Here is a 22,015-nt window from a genome sequence, read left to right on the forward strand (position 1 = left end):
GGTGCCCCTTTGGTTCTCATTGTCCTGCTGGCCTTGCTCAGCACCACTCGCTTGGATACAGTATGTCGACTAATACATAATGTATTCATTAATTTACTTGAAAGCTTCTTATCCGAGAGAATAGCGTGCTGCTAAAATATACACACAAACGCAGTGGGAGTTCAGGTCGTACAGCTGTGACGCCTGTCTTTACCCGAGTCCATCAGGAGTTCGCTAATGCGATGGTCAGACTCTTGTTGCACTCTGAACATTTAAGAGATCAGCTCCTGGAATAGCAATGAAGAGGTAAAATGCTGCTGCTGCCATCCCCTTTCAACATACATCACAGAGTTCAGTATTTTGGTCATCTGAAATGAGCCGTTATCACCAGGCATTGTGTGGGATGTGTGGTGGTAGGCTGCCTGAGACTTGACTTGGACTTGTGGTTTAACGTCTCAAGACTGTGACACTTGTGGGCTAAAGACTCGAGACCTGAGTGGCACTTGATGTCCGAGGCATGGGAGGAAGCTCAAATGCTTGAGGGCCCAGGATTAGAGTTGGCATAGTTACAAATATTTTCACCAGTTATTGGACATCACATAAAACCTGTTGGCTGCCAGCCCTCAAAGACTGAACTTGCTTATCTCTGGTCTGAAGACTCAAGACTTGACTTTGATATGTGGTCTAAAACCTGAAGGCTTGAGTTAGACCTTCGGCTGAGGGACTAAAAACCAAACGTATCTTGATGGTTTTACGAAACTACACTTGAGGGGTATAAAACTTCCCAAGCTGTTTTGAAAGCAAGGCCACAGGTCACAGTTATTATCCAGTGATACTTGAGGATTGTGGGTTATCAATTGGTTAAGATGAAGAGATCTGCAATCTATTCATGTTAACTCTGGCTTCATAAAACTCCACTTCATAAAATTTACCTCATAAACAGATGAACAGAGTTCATCTCAGGGGTGAAAAACTTGATATGAATTCATACAACAACAATACTTTCTTATAGGCAGATGATATAATCTGCCTACAAGAATCTGTATATAATCAATATATCTGCCTATATTTTTCATTGCATATCATATGATATTTCACTGAATATCATGCGATATTCAGTGAAAAAAGTTAGTTTTGGTCATTAGACACTTATATATTGTAAAAATTTTAAAAAAAGCATTTAAAATCTCAAAAAGCTATAATGCCATTAATTCATCTCTTTTCTGAACTATTGTGTTTGACGGTGGCTGTGGTTTTGTTTTTTTTCTGTAAGAGTTGTAAAAGGCCGTTTCTGGGGAAATGTTGGCGCATTAGCGAGATAAAAGCACAGAAGTCAAAGGACAATTCTTTAGCCTAATGATAGATCTATATCTAGCTAGATCTGCTGTCTCCCAGCAAATGCCTTTGTTTTATCACGTAGCTAGCGATTTTAATTACAGAGTTGTCACATCCCGCTGGCGAGTATTAGACAATAGCATTTGATGCTGGAGTGTACCGTAAAGCTTTCCATTATATCCATTTTATTGGGGATATAACTCCTGGGCAGAGCTCGGACAAACCTCTCCTCTTTGTCCCCTTTTACTTCTGCTGAAACGGAGACATAATTGTGCTCAAGGTGATGTTTTTGAAGATTTTAATGTTCCCAGCAGAGACAAAGAGTGACTAATGTGGCTGCCTGACAGCTTTGTAAGTGAATGTAAATGGGCACTAGATTGATGGAAAGGCAGTTTTCATGTTCCAAGGCTATGATTCCATAAATTATGGTCTGATTAAAAAAAAAAAATATATATATATATATATATATATATATATATATATATACTGTATATATATATATATATAAAATGAAGGACCCAGGAGTCTGGCTAGCTTTGAATTCAAACACTTTCCTTCAGTTTGTTACCTAAAAAGTCTTGGGGTTTCCCAGAAAATCTCAGACATTAATATGTTTATTTATCAACAGATGGCATAATATTGTCTTTCATTTTTAAATAAAAACTGTTATATTGTGTTATACCCCTGTATAACACAATTGTTTTACATTTGTGTGAAAGACACAGACGGTACACTAAAGGCGTGTTTACCATAGTGTGAGGCTCGTGTACCAAACCACGAGTAAAGACAATACAAGTTCATTTACTTTTAGTTTTAAAGGGACAGTGTTATGTTTTCCAGGTACATAGTGCCATTTAATAGCACAATCAACTAACAATGTTACCTTCAGCTTTTATAAAAATCATATCAAATATGACTTACTTAGTAATTTAACACCTTGAAATTGGGCCTCTGTCTCTTTAAAAACTCCTGCTCTTTCTGAAGCTCCACCTTCAGTCATAAAACAGAAAACTGAACTGATATGTGACAGTCATAACATCACTCCGCCATTAACCCTTTAACAACGTTTTTACCAGCGCTGCACTGGGAAGCAGCTCGTATGATGAGCTCAGCATGTGTGCAGTTCTACCAGGTGTTTGCTAATTGCTGCTGGCTAGTCTGAAGGAGCTGAGTGGGAGAGTCGTGGGGGAGGGATGCTCTGTGAAGTGGAAGCTTGGAAACTGCAGCTCCACAGAGGAGCTGCGTCTTGAAGGCGGTGTTAGGGCCAAACAGGCGTTTTCTGTATGGTTGCCATGGGAGACTAAAGGATTTTTTAAAACATGCATGAAAGAATCAAGGCAACAATGCAGGTATGTTTTTGATTAAGGAATAACATAACGCGATGTAAAGCTAAAAATATATATATATATATTTTTTTTTTTTACATGATTCTGCTCCTTTAAAAACATTCAGTGTACAACACAGCATTCTTTTGTTCCATTGTATGAACACAAAGACGTCTAAACTCAAACTTCTATCACTTCCTAATGAGTGTGACAGAACAATGCCGTGCTGCTCAGGCGCTTGAGATCCCAAAGGGTCGACCCTAAAGTGTCTCAGCTGTAGCATAAAACAGAGCTCAATCATCAACACCTCTCCCCATAAATCTTCCATAAAGCATTTTATGTTTTTATAGAAACACAATTTACACTGTATCTGTGGGGACTGGCAGCTCGGGGGGGGGGGTGGATAGCAGGCCTCATCTTCGCTAAGACATCAAATATAGTTCGAGAAGACTTTTAAAGAAACTCCCTCGAGCAGCTAGTGTAAAGTACTTAGTGCCTAAATGTACTTAAAGCTTAAAGTTTAATCCAGCAATAACACTGGGGTTATGCTCAGGGACAAGCCGTTGCCAAAGGACCCCAGTGACAAGTTTTATCTCCTTATTCTATTAAAGCTTTTGCATGGAAGCACTCAGTGTTTATTATTAGATATAAACTGATTTTAATACACGGAGAGGGAAAGTTCTTATCTCTCAAGTGGGAATTTATTCGTCGTACGTTTGCAACAATGCCATTTGAATATGTTATTATTTATTATAGCTATGCTATAAAAACCTAACTATGCATTCATTATGTTCATTAGTACTTATGGTAGAAAAATCAACTCTTAATGTAACAGCTAAACTTAAAGTAACCGTTTCAAAAGCTAAAGTTAATAGCTTTAGCTTTATCTGGGTTCTTTTTTAAAGTGATTCCCATGTTTAAAATTATATTTTCAGAATTGTCTGGACCAATAAAATATGTGCTTTTTTTTTTATTTTTTATTTTTTTAAATCGCTGAACTGCAGATGGTTCCTCCAATACTGCAGGTTGCTAAGATACTATGAACATTGCATTTCAGCCTGAAACACACAAAAAAGAAGAGATTTCAATCGTTTCATCTGGTGTTCAAGTTGTTTAAGCAATAAAAACAACTCTGTATGTGACGTCATTATTCAATCTATTCAGCAGATTTCAAACCATTGGAGGAAAAAACAAATTTTTTTGGTTTAGATTTCAACTTTACAGTTAATGACTTGATCAGAGACGTAAAGCAGAATCTCATCGGCTTAATTAGTTGGTGCTTTTCGTGATTGAAATTCCAGACAAAAGGAGCTGAAACGACAGTAGAATCAAGGATCCTTCATAGCTGCATCATCACATTTGTGTGAAACCGAGCCAGACTTGTTCATCTCTCCCAAAAATTTTCATAGCCCTTGAAATTTTATTATTGCACAACTTGACAAGAAATGTTATCTCAAGGCTTTTCCCAATTTTAGATATGCTGAGCAACAGAATGCACAAATAGGCGCTTTTTTTTGTGAATACCTTATGTGCTACAAAAAAAAGTCCTCTAAAACTGAACCGTGAATCCAGTTCAATATAAAAAGGATTCAAGTGTAAAGTTGTAAATGATACTTTGATAAGGCACTGTTCAGTCTAAACTCAAACTCTGAGTGGTCCTGCAGTGAAATAGCAATTAGCCAAGAAAATGTACATTTTCTTAATATTCCATTTGAACTGTCAAAAAAGTGACCTACTTAACGGTACGGTTACGCCACCTAAAAAGATATTTGAACGGGAAAGTGTAAAAAAGAATATCTTGATTTAACACCAAAGACACCCTGCTGCTGTGAATATAAATAAAAGACGCAAAATAGCATTTTGTGTTTAAATAAAAATAATCACTGGGCTTATTTGCTACCGTTTTTTTTTCTTTCTTTCTAAGCCTGTGTAAACAAAGCAAGAGCTACAAGACAGAAATCGGGCAGGAGCAGCAGAAGCTCCCACAGGCCGGCGTTCAGCCAGCAGGTTAAGAAGAGATGCCCGCTGAGAGTCAACAGTGAAAACTGTCCTTCATGTCAGAGTTTCCCGTCGATGCCAGATGACGCAGAGCCTCTGAGCTGCTGCAAATTTGATGCCAGAGGCTCTTTTTTCATACCATCAGCTGCTGGATGGGCGCCTCTAATCTAACTATTATATTCACCTCCTCCGGTGCATCGCAGCTACCCCTTGTAAATGTGTTTCACTTTAATTTATTATGTCATGGTTACAATAGCGAAGCAAAGTGGGAAAAGATGACTTGGTTATTTTTAATTGAGAGAACATATCAGTTTTTGTTGATTTAATAAGTCGGCTCATAAACCCATTCATTGCGACTCCTGTCTGTTTTTTTTTTTTTTACTGTAATTCAACCTTTAAGGCGTTTTACAGCATTTTTTGTTCTTTTCTCAACTTTATTTATTTTTCTTAATGATTATTTTGGCTGTAAACTTTTGCAGGAACTCTTTTCTTTTCTGAGCCAAGTTTTTTTTTTTTTTTTTTGGTTCTTCTTCTACTAATAGCATTTGCATCCGCTAATTGAACACAATGCTGCCCCCTGCATGTAAATGGATGTAAAGCCGTGTCTCTGGATGAGAATGCGGACCGGAAGCCGCACAGTGACCATCTCAATGCAGGAAGGATACCAGAATATACGCTGCTCACACGCCTGAAAGCTGTAAACGCACACAAACGCACAACCTTGGCAGGTAGTTAGAAACAAAAGCACATTCAAATAGACGCATACACAGCAGAAAAAGTTGGCATGCATCTGTGGTGAAATGCAAGCACACATATGGACACACACACACATGCACACGCCCACACACATGCTGAGGGACAGAACAAAGCCCTCCAAACATCTGTTCTCCCCCAGCAGCCTGACCTGACTAGCTGAGTAAATCTCAGTGCGGCGCCGTCTCCCCGTCTGGGGACGATGTTTGCTGGCATCGAGGCCTCAAGTGAGCCTGGACAAATGAATGATGCTGAGCTGCGGGATAGAGATTTAATCTCGGGGCCTTTCAGCGTGCCACTCTGGGTAAATAGGCTGCAGGATGTAGCCCGAGTCGGCCTGCAGAGGAAACTGAAGGTTAAAGTAACTTGTCTGCGCCACTTTCAATTGGCATAATGGTGGCTCCCATCCCATCAGTGGAGTGGAGCGGGGTGCTAGAGGCCCGTGTTAGAGGCTACAACAAACACGCCGGATGAATTATTCAGGTGAGAAAGTAAAGCAATTGGAACAACTGGTGCAAACGTAGAATGAAACTGGCTTTTAATGCAGCAGATAGAGAAGTACTGCTTCTTACTTCCTTACTAAGGAGGTTTGGCCGTTCTTTTAGCGCTTTTTGTCAAGTAAGCTAATCTGTGTCGTTGCATCATTAGCTGCGCTTCCATTGACCGTAAAACGGCACAAATTGACATTACAAAGATAAATTTGCTTAATGGAAACACTTGTGCCTGTGACAACAACAAATTTTGCTGGACGATAAATTGTCCCAGAAGTTATCGCGATAAACGATAACATTGCTGTTTTGATTACATTTTCAAGTAATAGAATGGCAATGGCATAATAATCCAAGAACACTTTGTCAAATATCAAGAAACGTTAAATTCTAATGAACATTTAACAGAACTGGAAAACATTTTAAATATCCAAAATAAATCAAACAGAAACAACAAATAAAATGAATTATGGAGTCTCTGTAAACAATATTGTCCATCAAAAAAGGGCTGATTGAGAGCAAAGAGCCAGATTGAGGACTTTTGTTTTTGGTAGAGAGTAATGAGAAAAACGAAAAATCATGCAAATGGAGATGATTGAGTTAACTTTGAATTATGTGATTAATTTTATTTCTAATTGCGACTGGCTTAGAAACACTACACTTTCAAAAATAAAAGCTATTTTAATGAAGTTTTTGCTCTAGGCTGAGGTGGTTTTTCAGCCGTAACAAAATTTCTGTATTTCACAGAACTGCGATGGAAACGCTCCCTCCCACCCCGCACACTGTCCAGCAACATGTTTAAGAAATATGTAAAAAGCATATTATTTATAAAAGCAGCTTTAATACTTTCAATATATATAACATTGAGATGTATCAGCTTAGCACAAAGGTGACAATAAGGGGAAACTATCTAAAAATCAAACGGACTGAAGAGGAAACCACAAGGAGAAAGAAAGATGGATGCCGTACTGTTAGCCAAAACAATCTCTTCTCCTTAATCGGCTTATGATTACCTGCCTGTGTCTTCTATTATATTTATTATCCTGTTTATTTCATTCAGAAAAGCTTGGGGACAACGGCAAAGACAGGGGGGGAAAAAACAACAACTTTATTTGAAAGTTTACCGCACTGAAAACATCATCTTGTAAAGTTAATCATTCAGTTAATAACGAGTGACGGGGAATGCAGCCATCTACGGTCTGAGGTGACATTTTATTTTGTACTCTTTAAACGAAGGTTCAACAAAGCAGCAGAATCGGAGGCTGGATTCAGCGGGGAATACAGGCTGAAGACTCTTCACACTTTGGGAGGCTGGGAAAGTGTCAAAGACATTTGCCCCATCAAATCCTGTCAGAACACATTCTGAATTAAAATGTACATGTGCAGCCTGCGACATCAGAGTTTTAGAGGATCAAGCTTTTGACAACAGTGATGTGGTGGAGTCCCTGGTGGGGCTCTCACTCAGCAAAGTGGCTGCCAGCTTCTGCAGACGGCTATATATACACACACACTGTATACACACGTATATACATATAGCTTTGACACAGTCTATCAGAAACACCAGAGGAACAGGTGACACTTTCATGAATCATCCCCCCCAACATGTTTCAAGCAGATGGTGATGAATATCAGAAAGGATGAAATAAGAATGACAGCCCAGAGGAAATCAGACTGAGCAGCTAATCTCTGTTTTGACTGAAGAACCGTTTGGAAAAACCCGATCAAGCTTTTGGGGAACGTCTTTCGGGCAAAATGTCAGAGAGTAAGATTTAGCTTAATAAGTAATAAGCTAAATTATTAGTTAATGGTTACTGTGAACATACAAAATCCACTGTTTATTAAAGCTGCAGTCTGTAAGTTCTATAATTTTTTTTTTAACATATTTGTTAAAATTATCATTATGTTGTGAGAGTCTAATGTGAGAAAGATAATTTGTGAGCTGGTTCACCACAATGTAGCCTGTCATGAAGGCTAAGGCTAGTTAGCATAGACTGCAGAGAAACGGTTTTCCTGTAATTGTAAGTTGTTTCTCTGCCATTAGCGTATTAAACATGAGAATGATTGACAGCATTAAGCCCCTCCTCCTGATTCTGATTGGTTGTTTTTGACTGGGAGTGAAGCATTTTTGCAGACCTAATAGTAGCACTTAGAGGAGGTGGAGGGTTTGATTTTTTTTTTCTTTTCTTTTTTTGCACGGATTATCTTCCTTCTACCACACTGTCACAACTTGGTGACGGTTTTGACATGGGACTCTGTTTTTTTATATATATAAAACAACAGATTCTTCTGAAACAGTGACTAAAAAGGCCCTCATTTAAGCTACATGCTTCCCTGCAATCACTTTCAAGGCATTCCCAAGCCGCTGCTCTCAACAAAACACCAACAAAATCATGTAAATGAAAGAAAGGCTGTGCTGGGATCTCAGCAAGTCATTCAGTCAGAAAGATCGTCCGCTTTCTTTTCTCTCTTTTTCACATCGCATGAACTTTTTGTGAGTAACAAGCAACAAGATCAAGTCTGAGCCTCTGCATACACCTGAATGAAGACCACTTTTACTGATGGATTTGCAATTACACATTTAAAAAAAAATGTTGGCCTCTTTTTCTTGTAAATTTAGCCTTTTTTAAGCAAAGGTAGAATTTGATGTCTGTTTGTATGCTAATCTAACATTTTGTTGTCAGATCCAGCAGCACTTTATCCTATTGTACATCCACAGTTTTTATTTTTTGAGGAAAGAGAGAGCATTTACTGATCATCTGACGGGAATGTTTTTAGTGTCGGCTAAAGCTATAGACAAATATGTTCCTATGTTTGTTCACAGTCTTACCTTGTGTTTGCTATTTTAAGTAATAAATGTGGGTGCAGGCTTGTTTTTTCATTTTGAACTTTAGTCTAAAAGCAGCATTCCTTTACGATTGATTGTGCACCAGGTGTTCGCAGTTTCAAGATGTCACAGTTCGGCCATCTTTAAAATGCAATAAATCCAAATATTTCTGTCTGTTTGGTGGTGGAAAATTAAGGCTCACAAAAAACATCCAAGTGGGATTACACTGAGGAAACGGAGACCAATGAATGAAATGTTGGGAATTTAACTCAGAACCAGGACTCGTCCTAACTAGTTAGAGTAATACTTATTTCTGTATTGTTTCAACATTATTTGTTTGAATCCTATAAAAATCAACCAACAGGACGGACTTTACATAGGAACCTGACCCAGTTTCTTTATGAAGATTCGTCAGGAAGAGCTTTTTGTTGTAATTGCTTTGATGGATTTCTCAAATCAAATTAAATTTCTCCTAACTGTTGGTTAAACCACATAAGCTTTAGTCCGTCGTGCATCATAGTAACAGTTTCTCATTCTTTCCAACAAATTGCAAATCATTTAGGACAGACATCAGTTGCTTCCAGATAATTGTCTGCCATTTTGCTTCTTTCATATCAGTAAGAATTAACTATACATGCCGAACAGTCTTTCCATCTAAAACTAATGATCCTCATTTCCTTGCTTGAGTCATTACAAACATGTTGAAATAGATCTCAAAATCTGTCACTTTTATGCATTTCTTCATCATTCTTACAAGAAATTGTTTCTCTGTCTCAGATGAACCTCAGCTTTCACTAATTAATTTACCAGGTTTTGTAGTTTTTACTGTTTTAAGAAATGCACCAGCTGTTGTGCAAATGTTAATGGTGATGTGAGAAAGTGAAAAAAATTAATCCTCAAAGTCTGCAGATGAACATGAATATGGGATAATTTCTCATGTCATTGATGCTTTTGTATTTATCATTTTTCCCAATTTTCCTTTGTTCAAATCACTTTAGTGTTGCTTCAGTAGTTCATGTAAAATGATTCTGAAACTACTTCACTTTCACTGTGGTGCCGTTTGTCCCACCGGCTTCATCAGTGACCAATCCACGCGTGCAGTGAGACTGACCTGAGCGCATACATCTCTGTGAACGAACAATAATTTGAGGTCCTTTCTCTTTCCCATATTGCTTGAAACCTGTGGCCTGCTTAATAATGTGGAACATCCTTCTTCAGTAGATTTCCTTTAATTGAGCTCAGCAGACAAACTAATCAACCAGCTCTCTGAAATTAATTATAGTGATTCAAAGAGCCCTGACACACAATACCATCTAGAAATTTAATAGCACAGCAAAAAATTTAATCTTTATGACACTTAAATCCAATTTGCATAATAATTTGGAACACGACGTTTTTCAGTGATACACTTCAACTTCACATTAATAGTTTAAGTCAAACAGAGCACAGTCAGCAGTTCAGCTACACTAACATAGCCAACAGCAGCTAGCTGCTACTGCACTTTACCCTAACAATCATACAGGCTCTCATGTGTTTGCTGGTCTTTAGTGGAACTTATAATAGTTTGATATTTACAAATCATATCACCTTAAGGGTATTATTGGTTATTGTTCCTGCCATGTTGTGGATTGATTTTGTATCTTTGCATTTAACATTTTACACATGGGCTACTGATAACACAGCTGATAAATTGCTTGCGTCTGCCTAGAAACAGAAACTGATGTGTTCCTGTTGGTGCAAAACTGGGTTCATCCAACTTAACAGGAAATCCTACACATACCATGTGTTTTGTTGCCTTTTTGTAGAAATATCTTTTAAGTAGGGTTTGTATATTATTTGGGTAAAAATAAGTTTTTTTGGTTTTGAAAATAACTATAGCTTGGACTTTTACTAGACCATACTTCTATCAACCATTCAGATTTAGCTTTTCTACTTATTCATGCACAAAATTCTGAAATAACTAAAAGACTGAACAATGATCTCTCCACCACTTTAATTTATAGTTGTTGTAAGCTGTTTACAATATGATTTTTTTTTTATTTTTTTTTTTAAACTAACAAATGTTGAATTGTAGAGATAACCAAATTAAGCAGCTTGGCAAGGTCATGTCTTAACATCTATTACAGGAATTTATCATTTTACAGAAGAAGTATTATATTTACAAGCCAAGGGGGGGCAGGGTTAGGCCAACAGTCATTAGTAAAATTGTAGGGAGCTCAAATAGAAGAAGATTAAATGGTCTTCTGGGAATGGATGCAACACCTCATGTGCTCTAAGTGCAGGCGCATAAATGCTTTTTCAGTATCACTACATTAAACGCTGACTGCTTTTAGCTCGTGTGCAATTACCTACTGGATGACATGCTGTCCATCACACGAGTCCGACAAATGAGTTTGATTTAATGAAAGCGAAGAAGGCAGAGATGGAGGACGGATTAAATTACCAGATGTTTGCCACCGATGTGTTAAATTTGATCGTTCATCAAACAAAAACGAAGAAAGAAAGAGGCACTTATTATTATGGTGAGGATAACGCAGTCACATTTTAGCATATGCATCGATAAAACCTATTAAAGCTGGTATTAAAGATGAGACTAAAATGTATTTTGAAATTAAGATGAGAATAAATAGGAACAACATAGAAATACACTTTAGGGCTACTGCTATTTTATTTGATCTGTCTTGTAATCTTCTCCATGCATACATATTTTTTGCTTTAGCTAGCTTTTGTAGCGTTCAGTGTTATTATGCTGTGGCTGGTTTAAGCAGCTTTTCCTTCTAAAGTGTTGTCGCTGCTCTCCCACTGCGAGGGGCACAGTTTAAAAATTAAAGCGTGTCCTGTCGGTGAACCTGGACTGTCTAATTACAAAGTCGGTAAATCTAACCTCTACACTATGAATCCTCTCTGCCTGAGGGAAGAATCTGGACATAAGAACAACAGGATAAAGCATGCAGTGACATTTTAGAGAAAGATGTCTGACGGTATTGTGTGGACAGATTATGACTGCAGGCTTTGGGGTGGGAGGGGAAACCTCATCAGTTTATATTGTGTCTCCACTGATAAGTCCCCACTTAGGCCTGGGTGCACACATAAAAGAAGCTAATTCTCTTCACCAAGAGCTGCTACGAGTGTGAGACTTTGCATGGGGATACGCTGCGGCTGTTACTCAGATCTTTCCAGAAAAAGACAGCACTGATAAAAACCAACTGTTAGAAATTAGCATAAAAAAGTGGTGTGACAGTTTGCATGCGCATCAATCTTGGGTAGCATTCAGTTTATCTGAGTAGGAATAAAAGCGAAAAGACAATTAAATTAATGGCAACCTTTTGAATTCACCAACTCCACTTAATTAAGTAAATTCTAACCTAATATAATTTTTCTCACTTGTTTGGTCCATCAGCATTTTTTTTTTTAAAAACTGTAACATTTTGGAGTATTACACACTGATATCCATTCTTCCATATATTGTCTATGTCCCTTATTCATATATGGTGGAGTGGAGCTGGTGCCTGTCTTCCCTGCTAATGCAGTTGATACAAAGTGTAAGGAATTTCAATGTTTAATATTTAAGCTTCCATTTGGCGAAACTGTTGTAGATTGAAACAGTAGCCATGTTATCCATGTATGCATCTGGCAGAAATGAAAACTGACGATTTTCTCAGGAAATATAGCTCTACACTGCAAAAACACAAAATCTTGCCAAGTACTTTTGGCCTAGTTTTTACTACAAATAGACTACAGGGCGACTGTGGGTCTATGGTAGAGTAGTTGTCTTGCGATCGGAAGGTTGTAGGTTCGATTCCAACTTCCACATGTCGATGTGCCTCTGGGCAAGGCACTTAACCCTAAATTGCCTACCGATCTGCGTATTGGGATATAAATGTGTTTGTGAGTGCAACTGGGTGAATGTGACTCCAGTGTAAAGCGCTTTGAGTGGTCAAAATGACTGGAAAAGCGCTATATAAGTTCAGTCCATTTACCATTTACAAATACAAAAAAAGACAAAACCAACTTACAAGGAACTTTCTAGCAAGAAATATGAGCTTATTCTTAGTCAATAACTCCTTAATATTGATTGAAAAACTACTTGTTCCACTGGCAGATTATTACATTTATAACAAGACATTTTTCCCATATGTCAATGGAACTAGCACTTTTTCATTAATATTAATTATTAATTAATTATGGAATTATTGACTTAAAACAAACTCCTATGTCTTGTTGAAAAGGTAGTTGTAAGTTAGTTTGGTCTCATTTCAAGTGTTTGCAGTTTCGTCCAAGACCGCATGTATCCTCCCAATATTTCAGAGGTTTTTACCCAAATGTCCTGCGTCCAACTTTAATCTCTAGCATGCTTTTTATTGAGCAGTGGAGACTCATGCATTGAGTTTGGATAGAGACCATGGCAGCTCAGTATATTATGTTTTTAATGGAAATATTGTATGTTTTCCTCTAGTATGATTGCCAATGAGAACGCAATTTACAAAATCCACTGGGACTAAATCAGTGGATAATAGATTCTTATATGAACCAGATGGATTTCTAAATAATGGTGAATTTTAGCTGCTTTTTTGACTTTCTTTGCCTTTTTTCTGCTTCTTCTCTTCCCTCTGTTTAGTATTTATTTCCTGTGTCATTCCAATTTATTACACATGACTTATTTATCAACTTTCATTTATTTATATGTATATGTGGACTACTTGTGTTGTCGTGGACATCTTCCTTGAATTTCATGCCCACGGACCAGTTAAAAATATATTTAGTTAAAAACGTTAGCCTGCCAAATATTCATTTCCTATGGTTAAAAAAAAAAATCTACACTCAAAACATTTTGAGAAATTCTACTTTAGTTTCTCGTGTAAATTTTCAGAACGATTTCATCCCTACATCACTTCCTCTGTTGCTAAGCATCATATTGTCAGTTTTCTCACGATTGCCGTTTTGTAACGGAGATAAAGCTGAAGTCGCTGTATGATGTATTTGTTGTGGTTTTTAACCTGGAGTGCGGCGGAAGCTTTGTGTGCCCTTATGAGTGCAGCTCTATGGAGCGACTGGGCTTTCATGGTAAACCTACAAACCGTCATGTTTTATTCAGGATCAGCCACAAACAGCAGCTCTGTTCACAAGCGCTACACGCCTCCCCGTCTTTTCCACAATCTGTTTCCTTTCTTGCTCTTTCTACCTTTTCCCCCCGACCTGCCAAGTCACTTACTCGGTCATCTTATACCGTGGCGGTTTTAAAGGATAATCGATAAAAGAAACAGACCTCCATTCTGGTTGCAGAAACACTGTAAGTAATGACAGCCGGGAATGAAAATAATCTAAGGTCAGGAGCTAAAAACGTAAAGTTTACAGTGCTGTTCCTGCTGCAGTGAGTTATCTGGGGAGAAAACGTGAGATAATCTGTTTTTTTTGTTGTTGTTGTTTTTTATTCTGCCTAGCTTCAGCGAGAGGTTTTAGATGTTAGTGGTAAAAATTTTACAGTTTTGTCCTCATGCAGCTCCACAGATCCGGTATTATCACTGTGTTTATTTGCATTGGAGAGTTTTAAAGTCTCTTGAGCTTTCATGTGCCTGGTATTCTCTCTTAAGCAGCTTCAACGTGAGATAAAAGATTGACTGCATCACACATTCTGATCTTTTCTTTGTCTTCTAGTCCTAAGCACCAGGGGGATAGTTGTTCATTCTTCTGTTACCCTGACATGACTTGTCTCGTGTTTCTTCAGAAATGTTTATTTTGGGCTTTTAAGTATTTATGCATTTGAACTGTACAAGGGGGTGCTGAGGTGGTACAGCAAAAAACAAAAACACTACTGAATGTCATATGATGGTTTTTCTCAATCTAAATCAGTTCACATAGGCTCAAATATATCCAGTGAACCACAAAAATTATTCATACCCCTCTTAGTTCTGCATATAAAATTGTTTTCATGCAACCAAGAATGCATTTCTGATTGGAAATCTCAAACGATACTTTGAGGTACCGTTTGAGATATTTCCTTCTTGGTCTGCTGCTTCTTCATAAATGGTGATATAAAACTCATGTTACCACGGACATGGACACTGGTATCCAAGTATTGATGTGAGGCTTGGACCTTGGTATTTCCTATTTGTTGTTGTTGTTTAATATCTTTACCATATTGTTTTCATCACAGGCAGCGGTTTGGTACGGATGAATGAAACTTGGGTATTCCAGATGTACAATGATCCTAAAACACCTTAAATTGGTTTCGGGAATGAAGGAGGAGCAATAAAAGAACTTTAACTTTCTGCAAGTGAACAAAATGAGTAGGCTGTGTTTAAAATCTGCAAATATCCAGTAAGAGTTATCCTAAAACCTTATAATTGCTACAAAAACACAATCTTTCTCTTGCGTGTGAATGTTCCTTCAACATATGAACATGTTTGTATAACATTGTAAATTTTGGAGTAGAAAAAATCTCATATAGTTCAACTCAAACTAAATTCTTGTTTTAAAAACTTGCTAAAGCGAGTTGTTGTATGATCCATGGCGGATATTATTGGTGGTATATCAATGGCGGCGCCCTATATGGCTGCGGCTGCTTCAGCTCTAAGTCTTATACCATCCTGAAAAGAGCAGACTTTGAACACATTATTTTGTCACCTTTCTAAAATAATGGCTTAAGTCTTTTTTTTTTTTTTACCAAAAGGGATTTGTGCAACAAAAAAAAAAAGATGTTTTGGGCAAAAAAACAACTTAAACCATTATTTTATGAAGGTGACGATTAAAAGCTTGAAATCAACATGAGGTTGAAGTTTAGGATAAGTGTAGGTAAATGTCTAAACAGCTGTGTATTTACGGTTCCTCTGTCTCCTGTTTCAGTCGTGCAGCATATAAAGCGGAGAGACATCATCCTGAAGAGGGAGTTGGGTGAAGGGGCGTTCGGTAAAGTCTTCTTGGCAGAGTGTTACAACCTCAGCCCCACCAAGGACAAGATGCTGGTGGCTGTCAAGGTACATCTTCACTACTTGGTTGTCAGTGTGTGTGTGTGTGTGTCTGTGTTGGAGTGAAGAAATGTGTCCAATGTTGCTATGGTGTCCAAAGAGTTAACACAACCAGAGTCGGGTTGTTACATTTTGTTGCTGTCACAAAGAAATGTTGCATCTTCAAAAATGTAACTTTTCTCAATATAAATTCACAGTTAAGCCAAATGGTCTTTTATATACTTTGCATTTGCTGGTCATTAATGTAGCCACAGACCGAAATGACAAGTTGGATGAATGTAGAATTACGAAAACACAAATAAAAAATAAAGATGCAATGTTTTGGAGTAGACTTTTTTCTACATGGGCTAGTCAGCCCATGTGTTAAATAAATAAGCTTTCCTCTATCATCCTTCAAGGTTGAATTATTTAAATGTGTATAATCTTTTTTCAAACGATGCAGTCGGACGTCCTTTTCACAAAACAGTTCTGTCATAACGCAGCAAAGCAAGGCATTTTCGAACCTGCTCATCAATCACTTATCAAGCTGACCGTGTCCAATAAACATGAGCTTTTCCCCATCTAAGGAGATATGGAGTGAAACTTAGCCAGGTGAACTGTGTTCGCCATCTCACCGCCCCCCTATCTAATCGGTTGAACACATCAGGCATACACATTGTTTTCTATTGCCTAAAGAAACCACCCTTGGCTGAATTAAAGCGGTCTCCTCTGTCACACACTTCCGGCTGATCCCATCAGGTGTCTGGTTACTGGCGAGAAATTACGGACATGACGCATTTCACCGGCAAAGTCCTGGTGTGTCTTTGCCTAAAATCTGCCAACCAGCTGGTCGGAGAGACCATCTGTCATATCAGGACAAGTACATCACACTCTTGAGCTACCAAGCCGGCAAACACTTCCTTAAGTCTTCTGCTGTGGGGCCGGTCACTGTCTCGTTTGATGGATTAGAGAAATAACAGCGGCGGGTTGACAACAACTCTCGACACAGACCTTGTCCTTTCAGAAAACACACACAGATGGCAAAAGGCATGTAAGTCCTTTAAGTGTTATTTGGGGCCACAGACTTGCTTGTTTTAAATTGCACCTCTTGCAGTGATAGTTTGCTTTTTCTTACCAAGGTTCGTACCTCGGTTAACAGGATGGGTTACCGACAAGTGGGTTATGTTCTCGCTTATGTAAGAGAGTTTGTGTTAACTCACAAATGGCAACACAGCCAATCAAATGGCAGCTACTTAATACATTTAGGCGTCCGGGTGTGGTAAAGACAACTTGATGAAGTACAAACTGAGCTTTGGAATGAGAGAAAAAGGATTTAAGTGATATTGAACCTGGCGTGGTTGTTGGTGCCAGATGGACTTGTCTGAGTATCTCTGATGCTTAAATATAAGACACTCTGACACAATTACCTTCCCAATTTACAGAGAATGGCCCAAAAAAAGGGAAAAACAGCAGTCATGTTGGCACAATCTCTTTTGATTGTCAGAGGTGATTGGGTAGAGTAGCTAACAAGGGTTAAAAACAGCAAAGGTAGCTCAAATAACCAACTGCTGCAATCAAGACATGAAGAGGAGAAAGTCTGTGTATAAGCTCATCAAAATAGGTCAATAAAATACTGGAAAAATGTTACAGAGTCTGGTTTGTCTCAATTTCCGATGCAACGTTCGGATGGTGGCGTCAGCATTTTGTGTGAGCAACATGAAAACTTTATCTTGATGACACCGTTGCTGGTAAAGTACCAATTTTCGGATGTCTACGTCCGGCATGATAATGGACTACTGCACAAAACTCAAATCATCTCAAACTGATTTCTTAAAAAGCGATGAACTCCCGTTTCCTCCACACTCACTAGACCTAAATCCAATTATGTCTGGGGAATGTTTTGAGCCCCGTATTTAGGCCTGTCGCGATAAACGATAAATCAATTAATCGTACGATAAATTAAAACTATCGATGTCATTTTAATTATCGGCATTATCGTCTCTTCCGGCCTTTTCCTCTTTCTGTTAATGACACTGAATGTAAAAAGGCTCAACTCCAGTGCTCTCCACTGACCCTCCTTTCCTCATTTCCTTAGTGTAAAGCCCAGCGCACACGACACGATCTTAGAGCTGTCGGCCGATTGTCGACCCATTTTCAAAACCTGACAGATCAAACATTAGCCGACAGAAATCCTAGGTATAACGGTTCGATCAGGTTCGGTCCTGCCGTGTGGTGTCCAACAATGGGCACAAAATAATGGCTACAAGTCCAGTGAACTAATTTAAAACCAGGCATTAATCAACGCTTTACTACAGTCTACCTGCAATGCATGTGGCTAGTGTCAGCGTAAAGTCCTGACTGAATGAAAATCATTAGAACCTATTTACGTCACGTTAACGAAGAACAGCTGAAAAGTTACCGGTTTCGCTCCAACTCCTCCCCTTGTCATTTCTATATTCTTTGCATGTTGAATAAACATTAATGTTGTTTCCACATATCATCTCCAATGTCCGCTGGACTTCGGGTTGCTCCGTGTCAGCTGTTTGGGATTCCCCTCCATAATTTCCCCTCAGAAAACATGGAGGAGAATCTGCGCTTTCTGATTGGCTACCTGTCACATTCAACAGGCTGCGTTAAGATCCCAGTGGAGAAAAATCCCCGATTTAGATCAGAGCGGCAACGATGATCTACCATAACACACCACACAATCTTAGAAAGACCAACGTTTTAAGATTGTTGTAAAGAGAAAAATAGGAGCAAAAAATCATGTAGTGTGAATTATTGCATCAGGTAGTCGATGTGCCCATCTTCTCTATTTAAATCTAATTATTACTGAAGGGCAACATAATATACAGACTTCATAATCTGCCCTCTTTTGGTTGAATGCAGTATTTATTTACACTTTGGCTTTATGTTTAGTTTTTTTTTCCAGTACATTTTTTGTTAATGGAGACTGAGAATCCATTTTATTTTTGTTTTTGGTTGTTTTGTTTATTTTGTTTACCAGTTCCAGTGTTTAGTGTTCTTTTGAAAATAAAGTGTATCTAACTTTGGCAAGAAATCGCATGCATTATTACATCATTTTCAGTGTAAAAAGGTCTTCAAACAATATTATCGTTTATCGCAATAATTTTTGAGACAATTAATCGTTCAGCAAAATTTGCTATCGTGACAGGCCTACTTATTATTAACACTGGATTCATATTGCAGGCTTTTGTATAGTTTTGAGATCATGCCTTTTGTTGATTCACCTTTTGCTATTGATAATAAAATTTCTTCGGTCTTGGTCATATCTGTTGAGATTTTTTTGCCATTCACTATGATTCTGGAGATAATGTCTAAGTTGCAAGTATCTGTAAAAATCTGTTTTTTGTGGATTAAATTCCCTTTGGATTTGTTCAAAAGATTTCATTATTGATCCATTAAAAAGCTGTGCTATAAATACCAGTCCCCCTTTTGTCCATCTCTCAAACCCTGTATCCATAGTAGCTGGGGTAAAATCTGGAATCTTTGCTATTTTTACAATTTTTGATATAGAGTCAGGGAAATTAAATTTCTTTTTTATTCTTGACCAAATGTTAATCGTTTCCTTAATCCAGCAATTTTGAATTTTGAGATTTCTTTGAACCCTCCTTGTTGTAAAGGGCAGTGACTCTAGGGACAGATTTGGGCAGGCTCTTTGCTCCATATCTACCCATATTGTCTCTTGATCCTTTGCTAACCATAGAGCTATGGCTCTCAGTTGAGCAGCTAAATAATAATTCTCTACTTCCGGTAAACCTAACCCTCCATTACTCTTTGAAGACTGAAGTATTTTAAATTTGATTCTTGCCTTTTTATTTGCCATACAAACCTTGATATTCTTTTATCCATCTCTTTAAAAAAGGAGTTAGGAATGGAAACTGGGAGTGATTGGAATACAAACAGTAGTCTTGGTAATACATTCATTCTGACTGTTTCTACCCTCCCCCTGAGGGTCAGTGGTAGGATCTCCCATCTTTCTAGGTCTTTTATAATTTCCTTCTTCAGTTTCTCATAATTTGCTTTGAATAATTGTGAAGTTCGAGGTCTGATAATTATGCCCAAGTATCTAAATCCTTTATCGGTCCATTTGAACTTTACTTTATCTCTTAGCTGTGCTGAGCATTCCCCTGATACCATCATTGCTACTGAGTTACTTTTGTTACTCGCATACCCAGAGATATTCCCATATTCTTTAAGGCTTTCTAGTAGAGCTGGTACTGACCGGAGTGGTTCTGTTAGGAGTACTAATAGATCGTCGGCAAACAGTGATATTTTATGTTCCACCCCTCCCTCGTCTCTTATTCCCTGGATTTGTTTATTCTGTCTTATTGCTTCTGCCATCGGTTCAATATTAACCGCGAATAGTAGAGGGCTTAGACTGTCCCCCTGTCTAACTCCTCTCTTGAGATCAAAAAATTCTGAACAGTACCCATTAATTCGAATTCGGGATTTTGGATTTTTATAGATTACTTTCACCCATTCAACAAATTACTGTGAAAATCCAAATCTCAATCATGTCTGGTATAGAAAACTCCATTTTACCCTGTCAAAAGCCTTTTGGGCATCTAAACTAATTAAAAGGGAGGATAATGATTTAAATTTTGTATATGACATTACATTTAATATTCTTCTAATATTGTTTGCTCCCTGCCTCCCCAGAATAAATCGCATTTGGTCTGGTCTAATCAATTTAGCTATGTATTTTTGCATTCTTTTTGCCATTATACTTGTTAGTATTTTTAAATCGTTGCATAATAAGCTCACGGGTCTGTAGCCTTCACACATAGTTGGGTCTTTACCTTCTTTATAGATTACCGATATAATGGCTTCAGACCGTGATTTAGGGGTCCCCCTCTGTTAGTGCATAGTTGAATACCTTACATATTGCTGGCGTTAGTTCTTGGCTAAATGTTTTGTAGAATTCCCCTGGCAGTCCATCTGTCCCCGGAGGTTTGTTGTTTTTGAGGGTTTTAATAACATTCATAATTTCCTGTGAAGTTATAGGTCGGGTCATTTCCAGTGACTCTTCTTCTGACAAAGTTGGGAGATTAATCTTTTTGAAAAAAGAGGATGTTACATCTTCCTGAGTGTTTTTGTCCGTATTATCATAGTTTTTTATAGTATTCTGCGAATGCTTCAGCTATTTCTTTGGGTTGTGTTTTAGTCTGCATTGTTGAGGGGGGTTTTATTTTGGGGACATGTCTATTTATTTGGGCTTTCCTAAGTTGAAATGCCAAAAGGCGACTCGCCCTATTGCCCGACTCAGAGGTCAGTCCTGACTCGGAGGCCGGTCCCAACTCGGCCCCAACTCAGAGGCCGGCCCCGACTCAGAGGCCGGTCCCGAGTCAGAGGCAGGTCCCAAGCCAGGGGCCAGTCCCGACTCAGAGGCCGGACAGGACTCAGAGGCCAGCCCCGACTCAGAGGCCGGTTCCGAGTCAAAGGCCGGTTCCGAGCCAGGGGCCGAACCCGAGTCAGAAGCCGGTCCCGACTCAGAGGCCGGACAGGACTCAGAGGCCGGTCCCGAGTCAGAGGCCGGTCCCGAGTCAGGGGCCGGTGCCGAGCCAGGGGCCGGTCCCGACTCAGAGGCCGGTCCCGACTCAGAGGCCGGTCCCGAGTCAGAGGCCGGTCCCGAGTCAGAGGCCGGACCCGAGTCAGAGGCCGGCCCCGAGTCAGAGGCCGGCCCCGACTCAGAGGCCGGTGCCGAGTCAGAGGCCGGTGCCGAGTCAGAGGCCGGTCCCGAGTCAGAGGCCGGCCCCGACTCAGAGGCCGGACCCGAGTCAGAGGCCGGACCCGAGTCAGAGGCCGGACCCGAGTCAGAGGCCGGTCCCGAGTCAGAGGCCGGTCCCGAGTCAGAGGCCGGACCCGAGTCAGAGGCCGGTCCCGAGTCAGAGGCCGGTCCCGAGTCAGAGGCCGGTCCCGACTCAGAGGCCGGTCCCGAGTCAGAGGCCGGTCCCGAGGCAGAAGCCGGTCCCGAGTCAGAGGCCGGTCCCGAGTCAGAGGCCGGACCCGAGTCAGAGGCCGGTCCCGAGTCAGAGGCCGGTCCCGACTCAGAGGCCGGTCCCGAGTCAGAGGCCGGTACCGTGTCAGCGGCAGGGCGACGCTCAACATTTGGTCCATTGTTAAAATCATCTTGACTTTCTTCTAAATCTTCTCCACAGCAGATTGCCTGTTCAAACCACTTCCACGCCTTTCTAATATAACTTTTCTTAAAATGAATTTTTCTCGGACGTGCCAGGGTTCTTTTGAAGCATTCGGTTAGTTTATAAATGACCAGCGGGTTTTCACTTTTTATCATTTTAAACAATAACTCTTGTACTACATCGTCATTTCCGCTGAGCAGTTGAA

The 22,015-nt window shown here is 39.3% G+C and overlaps 1 protein-coding gene across 2 annotated transcripts in view; it reads left to right on the forward strand.

The window, feature by feature from the left end:
• ntrk3b (neurotrophic tyrosine kinase, receptor, type 3b) overlaps nucleotides 1–22,015 on the forward strand; it is a 302,940-nt gene that overhangs the window by 243,305 nt on the left and 37,620 nt on the right. For both annotated transcript variants that reach the window (XM_028014975.1, XM_028014976.1), the window contains one exon: nucleotides 15,546–15,676. In XM_028014975.1, coding sequence (XP_027870776.1) covers nucleotides 15,546–15,676 — 131 coding nt within the window. The remainder of the gene's footprint in view (nucleotides 1–15,545; nucleotides 15,677–22,015) is intronic.

This window comes from Xiphophorus couchianus, chromosome 4, assembly GCF_001444195.1.
Source record: "Xiphophorus couchianus chromosome 4, X_couchianus-1.0, whole genome shotgun sequence".
In the NCBI taxonomy this organism is placed as follows: Eukaryota; Metazoa; Chordata; class Actinopteri; order Cyprinodontiformes; family Poeciliidae; genus Xiphophorus; species Xiphophorus couchianus.